Source organism: Gadus morhua, chromosome 13, assembly GCF_902167405.1.
Source record: "Gadus morhua chromosome 13, gadMor3.0, whole genome shotgun sequence".
NCBI classification, from domain to species: Eukaryota; Metazoa; Chordata; class Actinopteri; order Gadiformes; family Gadidae; genus Gadus; species Gadus morhua.
In genome coordinates this window covers 21,539,693-21,558,538 of record NC_044060.1, presented here as the reverse complement: position 1 = coordinate 21,558,538, position 18,846 = coordinate 21,539,693, and the positions used below count along the sequence as shown (strand labels likewise).

Sequence of the window (18,846 nt, the reverse complement as noted above, 5' to 3'; positions counted from 1 at the left end):
ATCGTTCTTAAGTGTGCGTTGCAAAGATCATTTTTTGCTTCATGGCTTTAATGGGGAAATATTTTTCTGTAATTTGTAAGGAACATTTCAAATATCCCAAGAAATCAAAGCAATCCTTTTAAAAAAAAAAAAAAAAGAGGCTGAATGTACTTGGGGAGCATGGGTTAACACATTCTCAACACACTTATTAATAATCAACGTCAAAGATCAGATACGAAGGCTGTCTTGTTGAAACATGGTTTGGGTTTAAAAACAAAAGTATGCTTAAAGTCAAAGCAAAAGAAAGAGGTTGATGCAGGTGTTTGAGTGTGTATTGCTGGCAGGCTTTGTGGCGTTGGTCACCTTCTGTTGTACTGCTCTATATGCCCGTCTGTGGAAGGTTGTGTGACCCTCTTCATAGGTCCTCTTAAAGATGCCCAACTGGTGTCTCTTCACAAAGTCCACACTTTCATTTCTGAAAAATAAAGAGGTCTTGTTGCTTGCATCGCTCAAGACATAGGAAAATCCTTTATGTGATTACCACTATTTTCAATTTAGTCAGATAAAGTAGTCTTTTACACAAAATTCTTTGAAGTGAGTGAATTTAGACATGTCATTAATTATTTATTGAATAGGCAGGTAGGGGTTTTGGGAACTCAATGATATCTGCAGATTAGGCTGGTCGACAACATTGGGGATCAAACCCAGTACCTTTCAGCTGGAAGTCTAACACCCTATAGCTACTATTACAGCTCAATTTGTAGATTAATAACCAAGTGACCTACTGTAGTCTTTTTCCCATAATGGTTTGAAGAAACCTCCTTGCGGAGATCTGTCCCAGAACCTTTCTGTAGCGGTTGGTGAAGACCGCATCTGCATGTCGCCCTGAGCTGAAATGACACATTCAGAAAGTACCTTTAAATGTAGGCAGTATAACTCGATCGTATCATTGGCAGGCAAAGGCTTTTGTAATGTAAGGACCAAACCGCTCTTTATTGGTATGCATATGCATCAACAATTAACATTTAAATAATTTAGCTAGACACTTTTATCGATATCGGCTTTGAGTGAATTCAGACACATGCCATTGATGAGCAGGATGGGGTTGGACATATCAAAAATGTAAATACATCTTTTTATATTACAGCACTTCAAACAGTTTGCTTTAAGTGCTGTTTCAGTTTAGCAGTTTCAGGTTAATAATTTGTATGATTCATGCACTGTTTTTTATTTTAATTTTTGATTGCAATAATCACAGCTCACTTTGTATCAATGCATCATCTAAATGAATGTTATGTTAGTATGGTCAGGTAGGGTAAGGTACAGACATTGGGAATCTAACTATGTTTTAACCCTTGTTACTAAATGCCAGGAAGTTTACCAATGATGTGTCCCAATGTCCCGTGTGTGTCAACGTCATGTCTGTGTCATCACGGCTCTAATAGTGGGTTTTTTTAACTGACCGCAGCTCCACTGAAGTAGAAGGAGCTCCATCTTCCTCCAACAGTCTCACTGGATCCTCTATGGAGGATGTCAACACAATGGAAGTGTCTCTCTGACCAAACCTGAAACAGAAACACGCAGTAAAACAATAAGGTGAATATTACACTAGGACACTTTGATTTCATTACTGACCTATTAGTAACAAGTTTTTTTGACAGATGAAAAAAATCTTGTAAATATATTAATTCTAAATGTTAAATAGACTATTGTCTTTTCTTTGTGCATAAATGCTTGTTTTGTTTGCTATTGACTGCTGGGGAAAATTAGGGAAATGGCTGATCCAACCCTTTTCAGTACAACAAGATTGAAAAGCATTGTACTGTGAAGAGCGTATATTTCTTTGTTAATCCTTATCGGTGCGCATACAATTAGGTTATTTTGTTATTTACATGTCAAAAGGTGGAATTCACTTGTTTTTTCCTCTTTTCAATTTACAGTTTAAAACTGTAATTATTGTCCGTCAGGCATGTGAAAGAGCATGTAGAGCTCTTTAATCAAAGCATGATAATGTTACTGTTTCTAGTGATAACGTTTTTTTTAATAATTATGGCATGTGATCTTGCTGAAATCTACATATATATCATTTTCTCATGATGATCGTAATAATTAAATCAATAATAATATGATCAACAATAATAATGGTAAATATATAGATAATTGTTTCGATTAATATTGGTATTTATAATATTCATAATATTGCTATTGGTATTTTGTAAAGGGATACAATTTAGGTAAAATAAGGCACAAATTAATAGTTGCATCAACATTAACGCATTAACGCATTTTCTCACAAATAAAGCAACATAAATGACTGACCTGAAAGATGGATACATCGGGGAACACGATAAGGACACGAACAGATAACAAAATAGCAGCATGGCATTTTTCCACATCATCTGGGGTCTTTCCGAAGAAGAGAGGACGACTGGATGAATGGACAGAGAAGTAAATACAAAGAATTACAAAACGCAAACCCGTTGCATCCACTGGGAATTAACTTCATACTGGTGGCAATAGGGTCTAAAAAGCAGTCCAAACCTAAAATCCAACACACACAAAAAACTAAAACCAAAACGGTTTAATGCCATTAAACCGATAAATAATTCAAATATGTTTACATGTTTTTACTTAAATGGTAGGCTATTATCTTTTGACTTGCAACATGGTGATGTGGTTAAAATTACCTCTGTGAAGTTCTCTGTGAATCCTGAAATCACCTGCAGTCCTTTCAGTATGTGATGCTCTCTCCTCTTCTCATCTCCAACTCTGTGTTCAGCAAGGACAGGACAGGACAGGACAGGACAGGACAGAGGACGCTCTGGAACAGTGTGTATCTTAATCTTTGCTCTGAATGGAAAGGCGGCATGGTCAGTTATACTGGACCTCTGAGTGCCAGTGACATCATAGGGAATTGCGGTCTTCTCTCTGTGCAGGTGTCAACATGATCTCTCTCTCTCTCGTCCACCCCCACCACTATATTTCTCCATGTCCCTCTCTGTGGTTTCTTACTTTCCCCCCACTCTTTCCATTTCATTTCTCCAATCTTCTGCCTACATTAGTACCAAAATACAACTATATACTAGACTATAGTGTGTGGCTCTGGTTGTTATGATGTCCTCCTGTCCCGTTCGTTGTCACTCTCTTTAGCTTTTCTTACCTGCATTGTTAAATTTAAGTTAAATAAAGATATATAAAAAAACAACAACATATTTTAAACATAGATTTTTTTTTTATATGTGAGTACACCAAGTAGAAATCGTTGATTTCTTTACTATCTATATTTATTTGTAATCTTTACTGTGCTATTAAAACATAGCGGTCTGCCTGTGGAACTACTCGACTCCAAGAAACATTACTACCCGGTCGACTAGACGGTGCTCACCGGGGGGACATGTCTATCTGACGGACTTAAGGTTGGATGTGTACACAAGCTGGGGCTGAATTGCCATTTATTTGTACCTTATTTTAAAAGCAAACTTGATATGAAAAATGAACCAGCAAGGAACGAGTGACGCCTCTGTCAACCAAGTCCACCATCAGGAATATAGACCAGCGAAACAAAACGTTTGCATAGATTCGTGGGCATCTGTTTGACTCTTGTCACCTAATCATTCTCCATACATTAGTCAATAATGGAGTGCTTAAAGAGATTAAGACCTTTGTTTCTCCCTCCCCGACCACTTTTACCATTTTATTTCACACAGCACTGTCTCTGTTCAAGGTCAGAGAACGTCAATAGGCCACAGAGTAAGAGGGCAACATTAGATACATTTAAAACCCAGTTGTCATCTGGTCCTACTTTTCAAGACTTTGTCAAAGGAATTGACGTCAACAAAACACTCCTTGTTTCCGAGGAAGACGATGGGCCTCATGCATATCTGTCCGAGGACTTGGACATGGGAAATGACAGAAAAGGTCAGTTTTTATTTCTGGGTCTGAACACATTTGGTTGGGCTCAAGTCAACGCTTTGTCTAATGAGTGTGTTGTTATTACAGTCTGCTTTGAAACGTATGGCTGTCAAATGAATGTCAATGACACTGAGATAGCCTGGTCCGTATTGCAAAAGAAGGGATACCAACGAACCAATGATCCTTATGAGGTACACATTTTACATTTACATACTGAATCTTACATTATAATTGTATGTTGGCATTTTTAATTAAAGTACATTTTGTATGTATGTCAACAGGCTGATGTTGTCCTTCTTGTAACATGTTCTATCAGGTAAGATCCATGGGTACTCAATCAAAATATTGGCAAAAATCAAAAGCTTCCGTTTGTTTCTTAAACAATCAAGCTGATCAGATCAGAATATGACATGGACTCTTGCAATAATGAATTTTTTCAAATCCTCCTCCAAATATCACAACAGAAGATCTATCTCTTTCGTATTTCAGAGAAAAAGCTGAGCAAACCATCTGGAACCGACTGCAACAACTCACAGCCATGAAGAGAAAGCGCTTAAAGAACCGCACACCAATGAAAATTGGCATTTTAGGTAAAGCATTCAACCAATGACGTGTGACAAAAAATCTATGAACAAATAATGAATGGTTTGTGTCCACCAGGTTGCATGGCGGAGAGGTTGAAGACTGAACTCCTGGAGCGGGAGAAGCTGGTGGATGTTCTGGCGGGCCCTGATGCGTACCGGGACCTCCCGCGCCTGCTGACGCTGGCAGACAGCGGGCGCCAGGTCAGCAACGTCTTGCTCTCATTGGAGGAGACCTACGCCGACGTCATGCCTGTCCACCGCGGGCCTCAGGGATACAGTGCGTTTGTGTAAGCCATGCTTCGATACCTCCTTATACTGATATTTCTCCCATTTTGTCTTCACCTTAGTACAATATCTGGTGGGCTAGCTTATTCTTGAGACGTGAAACTTGGCAGGCCTGGGTAGGTTGATAGCTATTACTCGGATAAGCACCTTAAAAAATGGCCTAATTTAGGAGAAGAATATGAGCGTTATCTAAATCATCCAAGGGGTGGTGCGTTGAAAGCTGGATAACAATATCTATATGTCCCAAATAATTAAATAACGAAGCCTATGCTCTGAAGGACACTGTACAACAGGGGTTGGACTAAACATTGATACGGCGATATATATCATTGCCCTTCTTCGTGTGATACATACGAGAATCAATACATTGCGCCAAATATCGATATTTTTATTTATTTATTTGATTTAATTTCTTTTTTTCAAGAAGAGTAACTGGAAAACTCACTTTCGACCAAATCAAGCACTTTACCATTTCACAATCATTTTTAGTCACTCACAGTTAGACACAGTATCGTGTTGTATTGTCGACAGATTGATTATTGCAGAATTGCTGTATCATGAGATTATCGTATCGTGGGCCATCTATCGCATATCGTATTGTATCGCGAGGTACCCTGTGATCCCCACCCCTAATCCATAATATCAAAAGTGTATCTAAATTGTGTGCGTGACAATTATAGATATAATATTCTTAAACACTTGGTGGCCATATTGTCTATTTCTGCTATCTAAAGTCGTGTACGTTTTGAAGATGTCGTTTGTTGAGTCTACATAACAAGTTTATTGATCCAGTTGCCTATCTCCCCATATTGCTTGCATCTGTAATTGTCATTAAGTCGGGTTTACCCGCAGGTCTATCATGCGCGGCTGCGACAACATGTGCAGCTACTGCATCGTTCCCTTCACCCGTGGCAGGGAGAGGAGCAGGCCTTTGAGCTCCATTCTGGACGAGGTTCGCCTGCTGTCTGACCAGGCGAGTTTTGACCTCCTAACGCCAGTCGCCCTTCATAACTCTAGACTTCAAAGGGTCATGTGGGGCAGGCTGGCCAACATCCCTTCGTTTACCATATTGAGAAATTCCAAATACCACAGTCAAATTCTGGTAATTCAAATAAGTAGTATATTGTGTTTCAATGACCTGATTGATTTCTAACCTTTCATTGCGTTCCTACATGTACGTCGGTGTGTGTTCGGTGGGCCAGGGCGTGAAGGAGGTGACCCTGCTGGGCCAGAACGTCAACAGCTACCGGGACACCTCGGAGGAGCAGCACCGTGGGCCAGACCCCACCCAGCTGAGCCGCGGCTTCCGGACCCTCTACCGCAGCAAGCAGGGCGGGCTGCGCTTCGCCGACCTGCTGGAGCGGGTGTCCCACATCGACGCTGACATGAGGATCAGGTTCACCTCCCCGCACCCCAAAGACTTTCCCGACGAGGTGGGCCCCGCGCACCTCCCCTTCCATCGGGGGTCGAGGAGATATGCAAATGTCGTTGTCTACGTCGTCGTCTATACACTACAACCTTTAAATTTCACTTCCATATAGTGAGATATAGGCCGAGTCGGCCGACCAATAAACGGTGGTTAAGCGTCGATCCTGAGGAGCTAACATTGTATTGACGATTTCACGGGACAATGCTTTGATGCTCCAATATTGTGTATTTGTTTCAGTGTTGCCTATTCCCTGCACGTAAAACTATTGATCAAGTGTAACAATGGGATGTTGACCAAAGATACGGAGGGACCCCTGACGGTGACAAGGGGACGATGAATATGCATCGTCACTGTGTTGCGCAGGTTCTGCAGCTCATTGCGGAGCGAGGGAACATCTGCAAGCAGATCCATCTCCCAGCACAGAGCGGCAGCAGCCAGGTGCTGAAGGCCATGCGTCGAGGGTGAGACATCGCCACACTCACTACTCCTCCGCCTGAGCCCCACCTGGTCTTTGAATCCAAGCTTACACTGGTTTCCTTTCCTCAATGTGCAGCTATACCAGAGAGGCCTACCTGGACCTGGTGGATAACATCAAGAGAATAGTCCCCGGTACAGCATGGTTCCTCTCTATTTTAAACTTTATCTTCTAATAATGATTGATTTACCATATCTTGGTATATATGTGAATCCACTGTTCACCTGGGCAGGTGTGAGCCTCAGCAGTGACTTCATCGCGGGCTTCTGCGGGGAGAAGGAGGAAGACCACCTGCAGACTCTGTCTCTCATCGGGGAGGTGGGCTACAATGTGGGCTTCCTGTTCGCCTACAGCATGAGGAAGGTGGGTGCCATGCACACTCGCTATTCATTATGGAGGGCAGGATAGTGCAGTGGAAAGGGTGCTTACCATTCTTTTTAAGTTCCCCATTGAAGCCAGGATGGTCTGCTCAGAATCCGTATACTTTATTCATACAGTGGGAAATATAATAATAATAATACATTTAATTTAAAGGGCGCCTTTCAAGACACCCAAGGTCACCCCATATAATAGTTATGTTTGCATCTAAGCCTAAATGTTCTGGGTAAGAACCCCAATTTCTGAAGTTTGTCTGTAGGCATCTTTGACCAAGATGCCCTTACCTGTTTATAGAGGATGTCGGGAAGATTTGAGTGCAATTTGTTAGAATGCGTTGGCGATCCCTCAGCTACCAGTTATCATTTCTTTCAAAATCGAGCTCTCTTGCTCTATGCCGACTCTCAAATTATGCCCGAAGGAACTTTAACGAGAAAACACCCGCCGCATACATAAATCCTGCTAAAGGATCTTATCACTGCGTCCGTCTCCAGAAAACACACGCCTCCCACGCCCTCCAGGACGACGTCCCCGGTGAGGTGAAGCAGCGCCGGCTGGAGGAGCTCATCTCCGCCTTCAGGGAAGAGGCGGCAAAGGTCAACAGCGCCCTGGTGGGCACCACACAGCTCGTCCTGGTGGAGGGGGTGAGTACTGCAGCCGCAGCCCGCCTAACCATCACATGTAGGCCCGACGGTCATAAGGGTGTCTATGGACGCCATTGTGTCATGACGTTAGACGGTGGATAGAAACACAGCCACATGGCACAGTGATGTCTATTTCTTTATGAAATGCCACCTTAAAACAAGTTATTATCTGCCATATTCATGCCGACATCTGGTGTTAGCCGATGTTTGTATCTTTGTTCAGGCTAGTAAGAGATCGGCCCAGGACTTGTGTGGCAGGAGTGACGGGAACGTGAAGGTGATTTTCCCCAGGGAGGGGAGGGACAGTTCTCTGGACTCTGGTATAGCCGAGGCCAAAGCTGGAGACTATGTACTAGTGAAGGTATGCTTCGCTCTCGGGTTCATTGCAGTAGAACTGTAACATGCTTGATATTCTCTTCTTGACAACATTTTTTAATTTGAGACTGTACGTAACTATTGAATGTCTCTTTTTACTGTTAATGTAGGTTATAATTAGATGGCACTTGTTTGTAATTGCTAGTGTTTTATCTTTTTTGCTTTGCCCTCTCTAGATAACGTCGGCAAACTCCCAGAGTCTGCGGGGGCGTGCTCTGAGCCTCAGTTCTCTAAGTGACAACCCAGTACAATAGGATAAACTGATTGGCCAGCTCGACACAGAAGCTTCTAGAACCCTTGTCTAATATCCACACACACACAAGATGTAGCCATTTAGGACAAAATGTATTGTTGAAAGTAAATGTATTTAATGTAACTTATTGAAGCATTCATACATTTAAAGGAAAAATACTTTTGTTGGTGTTAATACCTGGATGTGTGCATTAAAAAACATAGGAAACTACAAATATGTGTCATAATTGAAACAAGCCCTCAAAGCATATCAAAGAAAGTGATTATAAACTTATAATGTAATGCCTATTGACCCCAGAAGAAAATGGGAATTCAAGGTTTAATTTCTGCCTTGTTCTCGGACAGATGCCTGGAGTGATCTGTTGGTTTTCAGGAACCGTCATCCTGAATTCTGGAGGTCTGTCCCGATCATTATGTAGCCCTGGACCCAAACACACAAAAGCAAGAGTTATCAAAGAGTGACGCAGCAGGCTCGTGCTCACCCTGATCATGACGTCACATCCAGCACCTGGCACAGTGGCCAGCTTAGTCAAATCTCGGTTCTAATAGTAGCCGGGTGGGGGAACCGAATGTGGAAGGAATTTGGCAGTTAGTTCCCCCTCCCAGCCGCATTCAAACAAGGGTGGCCGCTAGGTGACTAAGCCCATGTTGTGCGGGGTCATGAGGGGTGGCGTGAAGGATTGGCTGGAGGTTGTCTGACCTTCAGGATTTGCAGCTGGGTGTTTTTCAGGTTGATTTTCCCCAGGCTGGGTAGAGGGAAGCCCTCCTTTAGTCTCACTGTGGAGGAAAATATTCAGTAATGGTCACTAATTAGTTAGTTTTTCTGGGGGTTTTAGGTTGTTTATCAAAACGCTCTCCCACACGTATGACATACGTGTCAATTTATATATACATTTACAAATCCTAGAAATATATACATTTTTTTTTAAATTAATTGTAACTACATATGATGCATAAAATATAAAGCTGCTCATGAATGTAGAGATTGTAATGTAGCGTAGTTGACGTTCTCACCGTTAACTGTGGGCAACACCACCCACTTGAGGACTATTTGGAAGATGTTGCTAAGGGATCCGACCTATAGGGTTTACAGCTGGTTAATCACGATGTAAACGCACAGGTCACTGAAGTAGGCGCTTCACTGACTGTTAATTAGAGATAACATCTATTTGGGCATGACCAAAGCATTTTTAAATGTGTACTAGCAAGTACGATTAGTAAATGTATGCCTTTAGACTATTAAAGAGCAAAATGCCAACCAATAGAATAAGGAATACTTTTTTCCCAATTTGTCAAATGGCATATCTAGAATCTATAACTTGTAGGGTGAGGAGGGTTGCAGACTGCCTTGATTCATAGTTATATTCATACTGGGACCACCCATTATAGAGGCCTGAGATAATAAGCCTCAAAATGTCATTTATTTATCCATCCATCCGTCCACTTACCTTGAAGTCCCCAACGTAGCTTTTCCCCAGGGACATGTCCAACCTGTAAACATTGGAGATGGCAATAATATGATGCAATGTAATATGTGGCTGGTTTTGACTAGTTATAGGCTACCTCGTGGTTATATCATTGTATGTAGGCCTACTTACCGGTTTAAGGTGACCGCTCCCGCCAGTTTATTCCCGACCACGTTGACACGTGCGCTGACACTAAAATCCTATTGCAGACAACACATGACAACACATTCCTGAAACACTGGTTTCTCTACCTTCTATATTTTCTAAAGCTAATTTTGTGGATTCCATAAAAGACAGACAGAAGTCCAGCAAGACTGGACTTCTGTTTAAGGACATCTGTGATATCACTTTTTTATGGTGGCCTTGTTTGGAATCCTGAGTCTCTTTAATACGACTAGGCCGTTTTGTGTAAGTGGCCAGTAAGATGAAGGGGTTGGGCCAGGGGAGGACTGGGAACCTTTTTCAGCCCGGCGATTTCATTTCGCGATTGCTCATTCCCGTGACCTAAATACAATGGCAAGAGGGAATTGGGCGCAGTGTGGGGCTCCTACCACTAGGGGGTTCCATCGCACAGCAACCCAAAATAAATTTCAAAGTGGACCGGCCCACCGGGAACCACCCAATTGTCCCGATGGCCACTCCGCCTCTGGGTTGGGCCAGACACTGATGAGGTCTTCAACAGTCATGTTGTCTGCGAGGTCAGTACCATCGTGGGCTGCAAAGGCCAGCCCCTGCTGGGAGAATTTCATATCTCGCCTTATCTCATATCAACACATATCAACACAACTGTGAACATGTGTTTCTTATTTCAACACATAACCCGATGTGTGGATATGTGTTGGGTTTATATTGTAGTTTCTGCTGCAGAAAGAGTTTCCCCTCCGTGATAATTGATTTTGCTTATACACCCACCCCTTCATAACCAGTTTTGAATTTTGTATTTGTTTCTTTTAGACCCATACTTAGCCAGGTCATGTAATCGTCTCCCACTACATAAGACACACTACCGTAACCTTGACAGCGTTTTTACTCAATCATACCCTTTGACAGTTACTGCACGTTGTCATTTTTAGTGATCCTACCAAGTTCAGCACAAAAAGGGGGGCAAGCTTGGTGTTGGCGAGGATGGCGTAGGCTGTCAGGGAGCTCTTGGCGTCCACGGTCACTTTGTTGGCCTCTATGCTGGAGAGGGGATCCTTCGTCATCTTCAACTGGAGCACCATCATCAGACCTGGGAACAGCTTGGCGATCTAGAACAATCCCCAAGATCACATGTTGCCATCACAATAGACTTATAACACTTAACATGTGGGAAATGTGAATTCACACTTATTGTAGATGCAGTTCCTTCTACTTTTCCTACTCCACCTAAATTCATGTTAAGATTGGATTATTATTTACTTGTATGTATAACGCTGTTATATGTTTAATGCACCTTTTCATCTAAAATCATTTTGTATGTATGTTTTTGGGATGTTATATTCCATTCATATAAGTTTTCATCTTTGAAGTAAAGACTTTGACTTTGAAATGTTTGATTCTTCCCTCACCTGTGGAATTAATACTCCAAACGTGTTGGTGGTCAGACGAATAGGAGAACTTCGAGGAACCTGTTGAAACAAAGACAGACATCAAAGGTGGGGCTGTGTCAATCTCTGGAAAAAAAAACATGAACATTTCCTTCCGAGTATTTTCCTGAATCCCAAACTTTTAGAATCTCCCAGAATTCCTAAATCTGTAGTCATTATCTCACCATGTCATCGGTGATTTTGAGGCTCAGGGTGCCGGCCTTGTTATACACAAAGCTGGCGGAGTTGGCGGTGAAGGCGGACAGGCCGATGTAGAGCATGCTCTGCTCCTGGTTGGGGAGGAAGAAGGGAGCGGGGGAGAAGGGGGGCTCCATGTGGTTCCCGATGTTGTAGAACTCACCCTGGAGGAAAGATGTGTTTAAACCTGGTTCTCATGTAGAGGGAAGGCAGTGGTGGTGTAGTGGAGAGGTAACATGTAGATTATGCAGAGTAATGTCCCTGGCACTTCATAGTTTTATCCACTTATATGAATTTGTCTTGTATATATACATTTATTGCTTAATAACAAACTACTTCATGGGTTGAATCTGGAATCTTTGTTGGATTCAAATTAATTCCAGTATTGGAGCTGAATTCGTATTACATTGGCCTTGACTCATTTATGTGGCCTCACATAATTGATCTTAATAGCTTTTTATAGAACGCCAGACCAGGATGAACTCACCTTCAGGTTTAATCCTATGGAGGAGCTTGAAATATCCGGGGAGGACACCATGGGATACGCAATCTCTGCATAGCGGTCCACCGGGGCCATCACTGAAGGATACGAAACATTCATCAACATCCAACAACAAATATGACATCCAACAACAAAAATAAATGTTGTGGATATTATTGTTGAGTTTTCATTAGTAACAGTTTACCGTTGACGGTCTTTAGGAATTGGTTCATGCTAGATACCGATTCGGCCACCAGAGGGCAAAGCTGCAATGCAAAAGAGCATAAATTGACATTTTTTAATCGCAGAAATAATGTGGAACATTCCGGAACACGTGACAACAATTACATTTTCAGAAACAAAGCTAAAACAAAAATCCTTTGTCTATTTGCCAAGGGCAACAAAACTTGTGACTTCTAATTGGATAACATCTAGTTTACATTCGATCCAAAAGGCGCCATCCATCACCCCTTTATATGTTTTACTTGAAACACACACTTTTCTGAAAGAGCATAGGAGACCACCAGAAAACAATGTTCTCACCTTTTTCTGCAATTGGCTCTGCAATCCTTTTTCAATAAAGCGGCGGAAAAGATTGTACAGCCAGCTTAAAAGAAACACATTGTCCGGAAGAATAACAGAGGCATCACAGGTTAGACAAAGTAGATCCATCCTCTTTTATCTCCCTGCCTGGGAAGTCTAGAAGGTGGTTGGTCCTAACCTGCAATGTGTCAGACAGGATGACTCCACAATGATGGACTGGCAACACCTTGGGGGGCCAACATGCTGGCCCCCCAATGACCCCCATTACTAGACTGGGTAACCCCGCCCATTCTGCCGGCGATTTGCATTCGCCCTACGGAAGGGTCTGGAAAAGAGCAATACATTCCTTTCTGCTTCCGACATGTTTTTGCGGGAGCAAATCCCCAAGCTGGCTTTTCCCCTTGGGGCGCTATTGGCTGGCTTAACACAATGACGACAGGGAAGCGACGGCAAGCAGCCAATCGCATACAGAGCCAGTTGAACTAGGCCCGTTGATCACGCCTCTTGTGCTGAAGGAAATTACGGCAGCTTCCCCAGACCACCATGCAATCTAAGATTGAGCTTGGTCTGGCAATAGCCAGACTACCCCATCACTGCTTGGGTGTGTCGTGTTTGGTCTGAGAACTTGCATGATCATGGAACAGAACACCTCCATGATTCAAACCAGTGGCACCAAGCTAGAGGACGTTTCTATACCCTATCCATTCAGTTTGTTTAAGCGAATGCTAGTTTCCTAAGCAACCCACCGTGAATTCAAGTCAATTCAGTCACAGGTCCTTAATGGACACATAGGGGTTGGGCATCTCGCTAAAGGACACCGGAAATGAGCAGCAGACATTTGGGATGGAACCTGCTACCTTTTTAGCTCGGAGCCAAACACCCTCAAACCACTGCCCTATCCTGGCCCTGCAATCCAAACATCACAACACAACCGAGTCACCGTTGTGTTTACTGAGAAGTGTTCTCACCTTGCACCTCCGTGGAGCTTGACGCTAACCCCCCCCAGTGTGGTGGTGCAGCTGGCCATCGCCACGGCCGGGAGGCCCATATTGTCGCTGCGGAGGGAGATACTGGTGGTGATGCTCAGGGACTTGATAGCCAGGTCGAAGGAGCCTCTGTCCTTTCTGTTAAGAACCAGGGGGGGGGGAAGAGCAAAAGAGATTCATCATGTTGTTGAGAGGATATTAAAATGAGGGGCGGGATACATAGGTTTTTGAAGCTGTTTGCTGGAAATAGCTTTCAGGAAAAACCAATCTCGTCTACCTCTATTCACCTCTGTTTCAGTCCCTTCAGAATGCACTGTTTCTGGTGTCTGTAGCTTTAATGCAAATGAGCTGCTGCCCATTGACCAAAGAGCTGTCGGACTGAACCACAGCATGGAGGAGGGATTGTTGCCGTTTGAGGACTCCTGGAGCTCTGTATCTATATAATATAATATAATAATATTATATCTGACGCCTCTGGCACTTTCACAACAAGTAAAGACTCGTAGTGGAGGATATCTTAACCATGGTTGAAAAGAATTGGAGAAGGAACCTTGGCCTTGACTCTCTCGGGCAGGGCCGGATTAACAATTTTCTGTGCCCTGGGCAACAAGGCTCTAGGGCCAAATCCTGGGCCCCTATACTATAGGTACAGATGGGCCCCCCTGCGCCAGGTTGTTGACGGGGGGGGGGATAAAGTAAAATACATTTTTTTTGGTTGTGTTATGTGGTGTCTGAAGATGTATGTTTGCACTTTGAAAAAATAAATAAAATAAAATAAAAAAAATAAAAAGTTATCAAGGGCCCCTTTCATGTCACGGGCCCTGGGCAAGTGCCCAGTTGCCCTAATGGTTAATCCGGCCTTGCTCTCGGGAGCTGAGTTGCCGAACTTCTGCCGAGCTCTCCGCGCCGGAGCTGCCGGAGTGCCGCTGAAGCTTTGGGAGCTGAAAAGTTTGGCGGGGGTAGCTCGGCGGCAGACCGGCAGCTCAGCTCCGGGAGTACAATCCCTTTCTTCTCCATGTCCCCTCCTCCGGACTGCCGCCGAAGCTTCGGTGGCAGTCCGGCAGCTCTGCCGGCAGGGATTGCACTCCCGGAACTGAGCTGCCGCCGAGTTCGCCCCCGCCGGAGCTGCTCGTGCGCTGGTTACAAAATCTTAGCTATGCTCTGATTGGAGGGGAATGGGGAAATGGGAGGTAATATTCAACTGTGCCTCCTTCCTACTTAGGAGAGGACGCGGAAACTGACTTGCTCGTTCGGTAACTGTAGGTGGGGTACTTTCAGAAATGCATATCTCACTCAAAAAACCTGTACGGAATTTTTTCAAAGATTGTATGCGTGTGGGAGCACAAGACACCCAAAACAACACCCCAAATCCCAGGAAAAGTGTTGTTTTCATAATATGTCCCCTTTAACAAGGGTTGCATTTCTTTGGGGCAGATGAGATAAGGGTACAGGAAAGTCTAGCTGACAAGAGGTCCTGGGTAGTTTGAATCATTGACTTGCAGGCCTATTAGTGCATGATGCCCCAACCCATACATCGATGAGTGTATCTAATATTTAGCTTTATCTTAAATAGAAGAGACCAGACAAATGACAATATGTGTCTGTTAACAGCTGCAGTTGTCCTACTTACATGAATCTCAAGTACTTCACCCTCCACCTCCCATGGAGGCTGAGAAAGGCGTTAGTGATGGTCAGGCTGAAGCCCGTCCCTGGCACCAGACCTATTGCCGAGCTGGGTAGACCCAGCTTCACAACACGCATTCTGAATTACACCGGAAGAAAAGAGGAAAATAACTGCCTTTGTCTCCCAACAATACTAGATAGATAATGGTGGAAAAGAACAACAGAGTGATACTGTAGGCTTAGGGGGGTGGTAAACTGTGGGCCTCTAAAATTGATAAAATGATTAAGGGCTGTACAAATACAACGGATAGTGTGGGTCTTAGTCTCTCAACAACAAACTGAAACATGAAGGCTGATTCTAATCAAATCAAAGACGTTAACAAAGTTAAGTGAACGTGGAAATGTCACGCAGTGAAGTTGGTGTGGTGGGTGCAGAGGTGTGAATTTCCTTGTCTTACTCTGTCACACTGTAGCGGACCTTGCCGATGGGTTTTACCCGCTCTTTCCCCGAGATATCTGGCACCTTGATGGTCATCAGTTTCTTTTGCAGAGATGCCACGGCGAGCTCTCTGCCTAGAAATGGAAAGGAATACAAAGTGTGTAGCGGTTATGTTGGGTACGGTTAAACATGAATAAGTGTGCAACATTTGTAGGGGGCAAATAGCAAAGATGATGAACCCACCGAAATCAAGTCCTTTCTGTGTCAGTTTGACCTTGACCCCCGCATTGGCGCTAAGGGCAAGCGGGATGAGAGCCAGCAGAGCCAGCCATCGCCATGGGAACATCTTGAGCTCTGACACTTAGAGAAAAGACTACAGCATCAATAGAGAACAAGGGTACAGCAGGGAGAGCACTATGCTCTGCTGCGTCTGTATCTACATATTGATGGATTTGAAGGCTCCTGTTGTGGAAGCGGACACTGAAGGTGTGCTTAATGGAAGTTTACGTTCTGATTGAATGGTAAATCTTGTATATTGTTTATTGTTGTTTTTATTCATGTCTTTATATTTTTGAACAATTCTGTATAGCAGCCAATTTTGCATAAAAGTTGATGAAAAATAATAATGGGGGTTCAACAGTGTTTTAGTGGATCTTCGAGGTCTTCACCAAAACAATGATGCAGATGTTCATGCAAAGCCTGCATAAAAGCAGTCTCTCAGGACTACTGATTGAGTCACATGACCCATGACAAGCCAGAAGACCAACTGGCATTTTATTAAATTAAATGTAGATTAAGGTCAGCTGGAAGAGGTCATCTTTTTCATTTATCCCGCTGCCGTTTGGGTATTTCCGTCTCTATTTGACCATTCCACTCGTGTGCAGAAAATGGCAGCTGGAAATTTGCTTAACTTTTTTGCGGTTTCACACAGATGGGCACACAGCCATCACGGTACATGAAATACTTCAAATTTCACTTTAGCATGTTTGAATAAAAATCGAAATGGATGAGTTTCTTTTGCATAGCCACTGTGCATTTCATTCCGATTGTTGAGATATTAGAGGCCAACAGGTTTGATTGAGAATGAACTAATGGATGCAGTGAGAATACTCAGAAAATTTGATCGTGAGTGTAAACTAGGTCTATTATTGGATAAACCATAAAGTAAAAGCCATTTTATGTACTACTATTCGGAAAATGTACTTACAGATAGGTGTAACCTTGAGGCAACTTTGGAAATCACAGAACTGTGATCTGGGTGTGTAAACTATGACAACGTTTTGTATGAGATGAAAGCTTGTTTATATTTTGACCTTTACCATTAAATGCCATTTTATTTACTACTATTGGGAAAATATACATAACAAACATACTCTACATAAATCCCATGCAAGTATCTATATGGCATTAAATGTTGAAGTTAGGAAACATTTATTCTATTCATTTTTGAAAGACCAAGCAAGTAAACAACACAATGTTGCTTTCTAGAACAAATTACTAAGTCATACCAACACTCCTGACCCTAAACAACATCAAACTAGAACAAAATGAGTGTGGTTTAAATAGAGCCGGTAAGGCAGTGATTACCTGAACCAGACGCAGAACCTCTCTGAGTGGTCGTCCCTGATGTGTGACTCTGGTCTGCAGGCAGGCCGTGTGAATGGAGTCATAGACGCTGAAGGCTTATATGAGTGAGTTAGGTGAATGCAGGCGTGGCACAGAATGGTGGAAATTTCCACACGTTAACGAGACAATTGCTCATACTTCTGCTTTATTAAAGAGACAGTGAAGTACACTCAATGTACTTAATGTACCAACATTGGATCTTCCCCATTCGTCTACCCACAAGTTAGAGCCTATTATTGTGCAGTGTTTCCCCTTTTTTTCAAAGTCACGATAAATTGATGGACTCTACCTTGGACAATGAATATATCTTCTCTTGACATGCATTATACATTATGCCATGTCTTTAATTTGATGCAATCAAATATTGAACTGTATTCTCCCAGACCCTTTGGTAGATTGGAGAAAAATCCATGAATACCAAAGTTTGGCTTCACCTTAAACATTGATGAGGTTGATGCATGAGGTCACCTGAAGGGTCAGGAAGAGTAAGAGGTTGTGCTTTTGAGGTTGGCATCACCTGCATTCTGGTGTTTTATTAATTTATTTCTCGCAGCACTGTACACATCATATGTGTATAGTGCATCACCTGTATTCTGGTGTTTTATTAATCTATTTCTCACAGCACTGCACACATCACATTGTATCTGCTAACCTTCCCTCTTCGCATATTTATGTTTTTTAAGTGTAAATACTTTCTTCGATTCGGAACATAGAAATCTCCTTTTCAGCTTCAAAGAAAAACAACAGTATTCTTTGTTACAAAATTGTTTCACAAATGTAGTTTGTACCCAACTTACTGAATGAACTTACAAACCTCATGCAAAAAGGATATACCTTTTTATTGAATCCCATATTTTTAAAGATATCTTCTTATCATAAGGTGTGCAAAGCAAGTCAATTCAAAGATACATCTAAGAATTCAGTTTAAGATCTTAAAGTCACCTGCTTGTTTGTGAGTCCACTCAAACCTCCTCAATAAACAGCAGATGGATCACTATTCTGAGAAAGTCTCATAATGTAGCTTGGGCCTTTTGTGGTTTTGGTTTTAGTTTAGTATAGTTTAGTTTATCAGGATCCCCATTAGCCATTACACCCGGCAACAGATACTCTTCCTGAGGTCCAAATTTAACAAGAAAAACATACAATAAATCAAAAATACGTGAAAACAGGATAGAGACGAAAAGAGAACAGAACAAAAAAAGAAAAGAAAAATAGAAAAACAATGCACGATTATGAAATCATAGAGAGGGAAAAGAAAGACATCCTACTGTTAGATTTCAGCTTATTTCTAAACTGTTCGGACAGACTCTGCGTTGTGTATTTTCAGTCGTAGTAGTAATTCTTGAAGTCGAAATCAAAGCAGCTTGACAGGTTGGATTAGAGGGTTGAATAGATGGTTTATTCCAGGATGTACAGCGAGATACAGACTTAGGTTGAATAATCTATAGTGGACCCGGTGGTCGATGACTTGTTCCTTGGCTGTCGAAACCCTCTACTCGTCGAACCAAAGGGTTGGGGCGAGTATAATACAAAAAGGGGATAGATGAATAACACGTGAACAGACGCACTCTCAGCCTTGATAAGGTATTTGGCCCTGGCTATGTCC

The 18,846-nt window shown here is 42.6% G+C and overlaps 3 protein-coding genes across 3 annotated transcripts; 1 reads left to right on the top strand and 2 right to left on the bottom strand.

Annotated features, from left to right (window-relative positions):
* Nucleotide 1: 1 nt before the first annotated feature.
* On the bottom strand, nt 2–2,985 carry ghrh (growth hormone releasing hormone). Its single transcript, XM_030374241.1, has 5 exons — nt 2,667–2,985; nt 2,299–2,407; nt 1,443–1,544; nt 765–869; nt 2–454 (listed from the first exon to the last, which is right to left on the bottom strand). The coding sequence occupies exons 2-5, from the start codon at nt 2,376–2,378 to the stop codon at nt 271–273; spliced, it is 471 nt and encodes a 156-aa protein (XP_030230101.1). The 5' UTR covers nt 2,379–2,407; nt 2,667–2,985; the 3' UTR covers nt 2–270.
* Nucleotides 2,986–3,353: 368 nt separating this feature from the next.
* On the top strand, nt 3,354–8,521 carry cdk5rap1 (CDK5 regulatory subunit associated protein 1). The gene is made up of 13 exons (XM_030374231.1): nt 3,354–3,897; nt 3,979–4,082; nt 4,173–4,207; nt 4,381–4,481; nt 4,552–4,762; nt 5,613–5,733; nt 5,963–6,193; nt 6,553–6,650; nt 6,743–6,798; nt 6,897–7,027; nt 7,534–7,683; nt 7,907–8,044; nt 8,235–8,521. Exons 1-13 carry the CDS (start codon nt 3,615–3,617, stop codon nt 8,310–8,312), a joined length of 1,737 nt encoding a protein of 578 aa, XP_030230091.1. The 5' UTR covers nt 3,354–3,614; the 3' UTR covers nt 8,313–8,521.
* LOC115556843 (bactericidal permeability-increasing protein) lies at nt 8,405–17,334 on the bottom strand. The gene is made up of 16 exons (XM_030374232.1): nt 17,202–17,334; nt 15,858–15,974; nt 15,634–15,748; nt 15,183–15,314; nt 13,535–13,690; nt 12,567–12,630; nt 12,229–12,289; nt 12,030–12,121; nt 11,530–11,706; nt 11,327–11,386; nt 10,859–11,026; nt 9,909–9,976; nt 9,759–9,801; nt 9,325–9,388; nt 9,011–9,087; nt 8,405–8,731 (listed from the first exon to the last, which is right to left on the bottom strand). The coding sequence occupies exons 2-16, from the start codon at nt 15,958–15,960 to the stop codon at nt 8,690–8,692; spliced, it is 1,422 nt and encodes a 473-aa protein (XP_030230092.1). The 5' UTR covers nt 15,961–15,974; nt 17,202–17,334; the 3' UTR covers nt 8,405–8,689.
* Nucleotides 17,335–18,846: the final 1,512 nt, after the last annotated feature.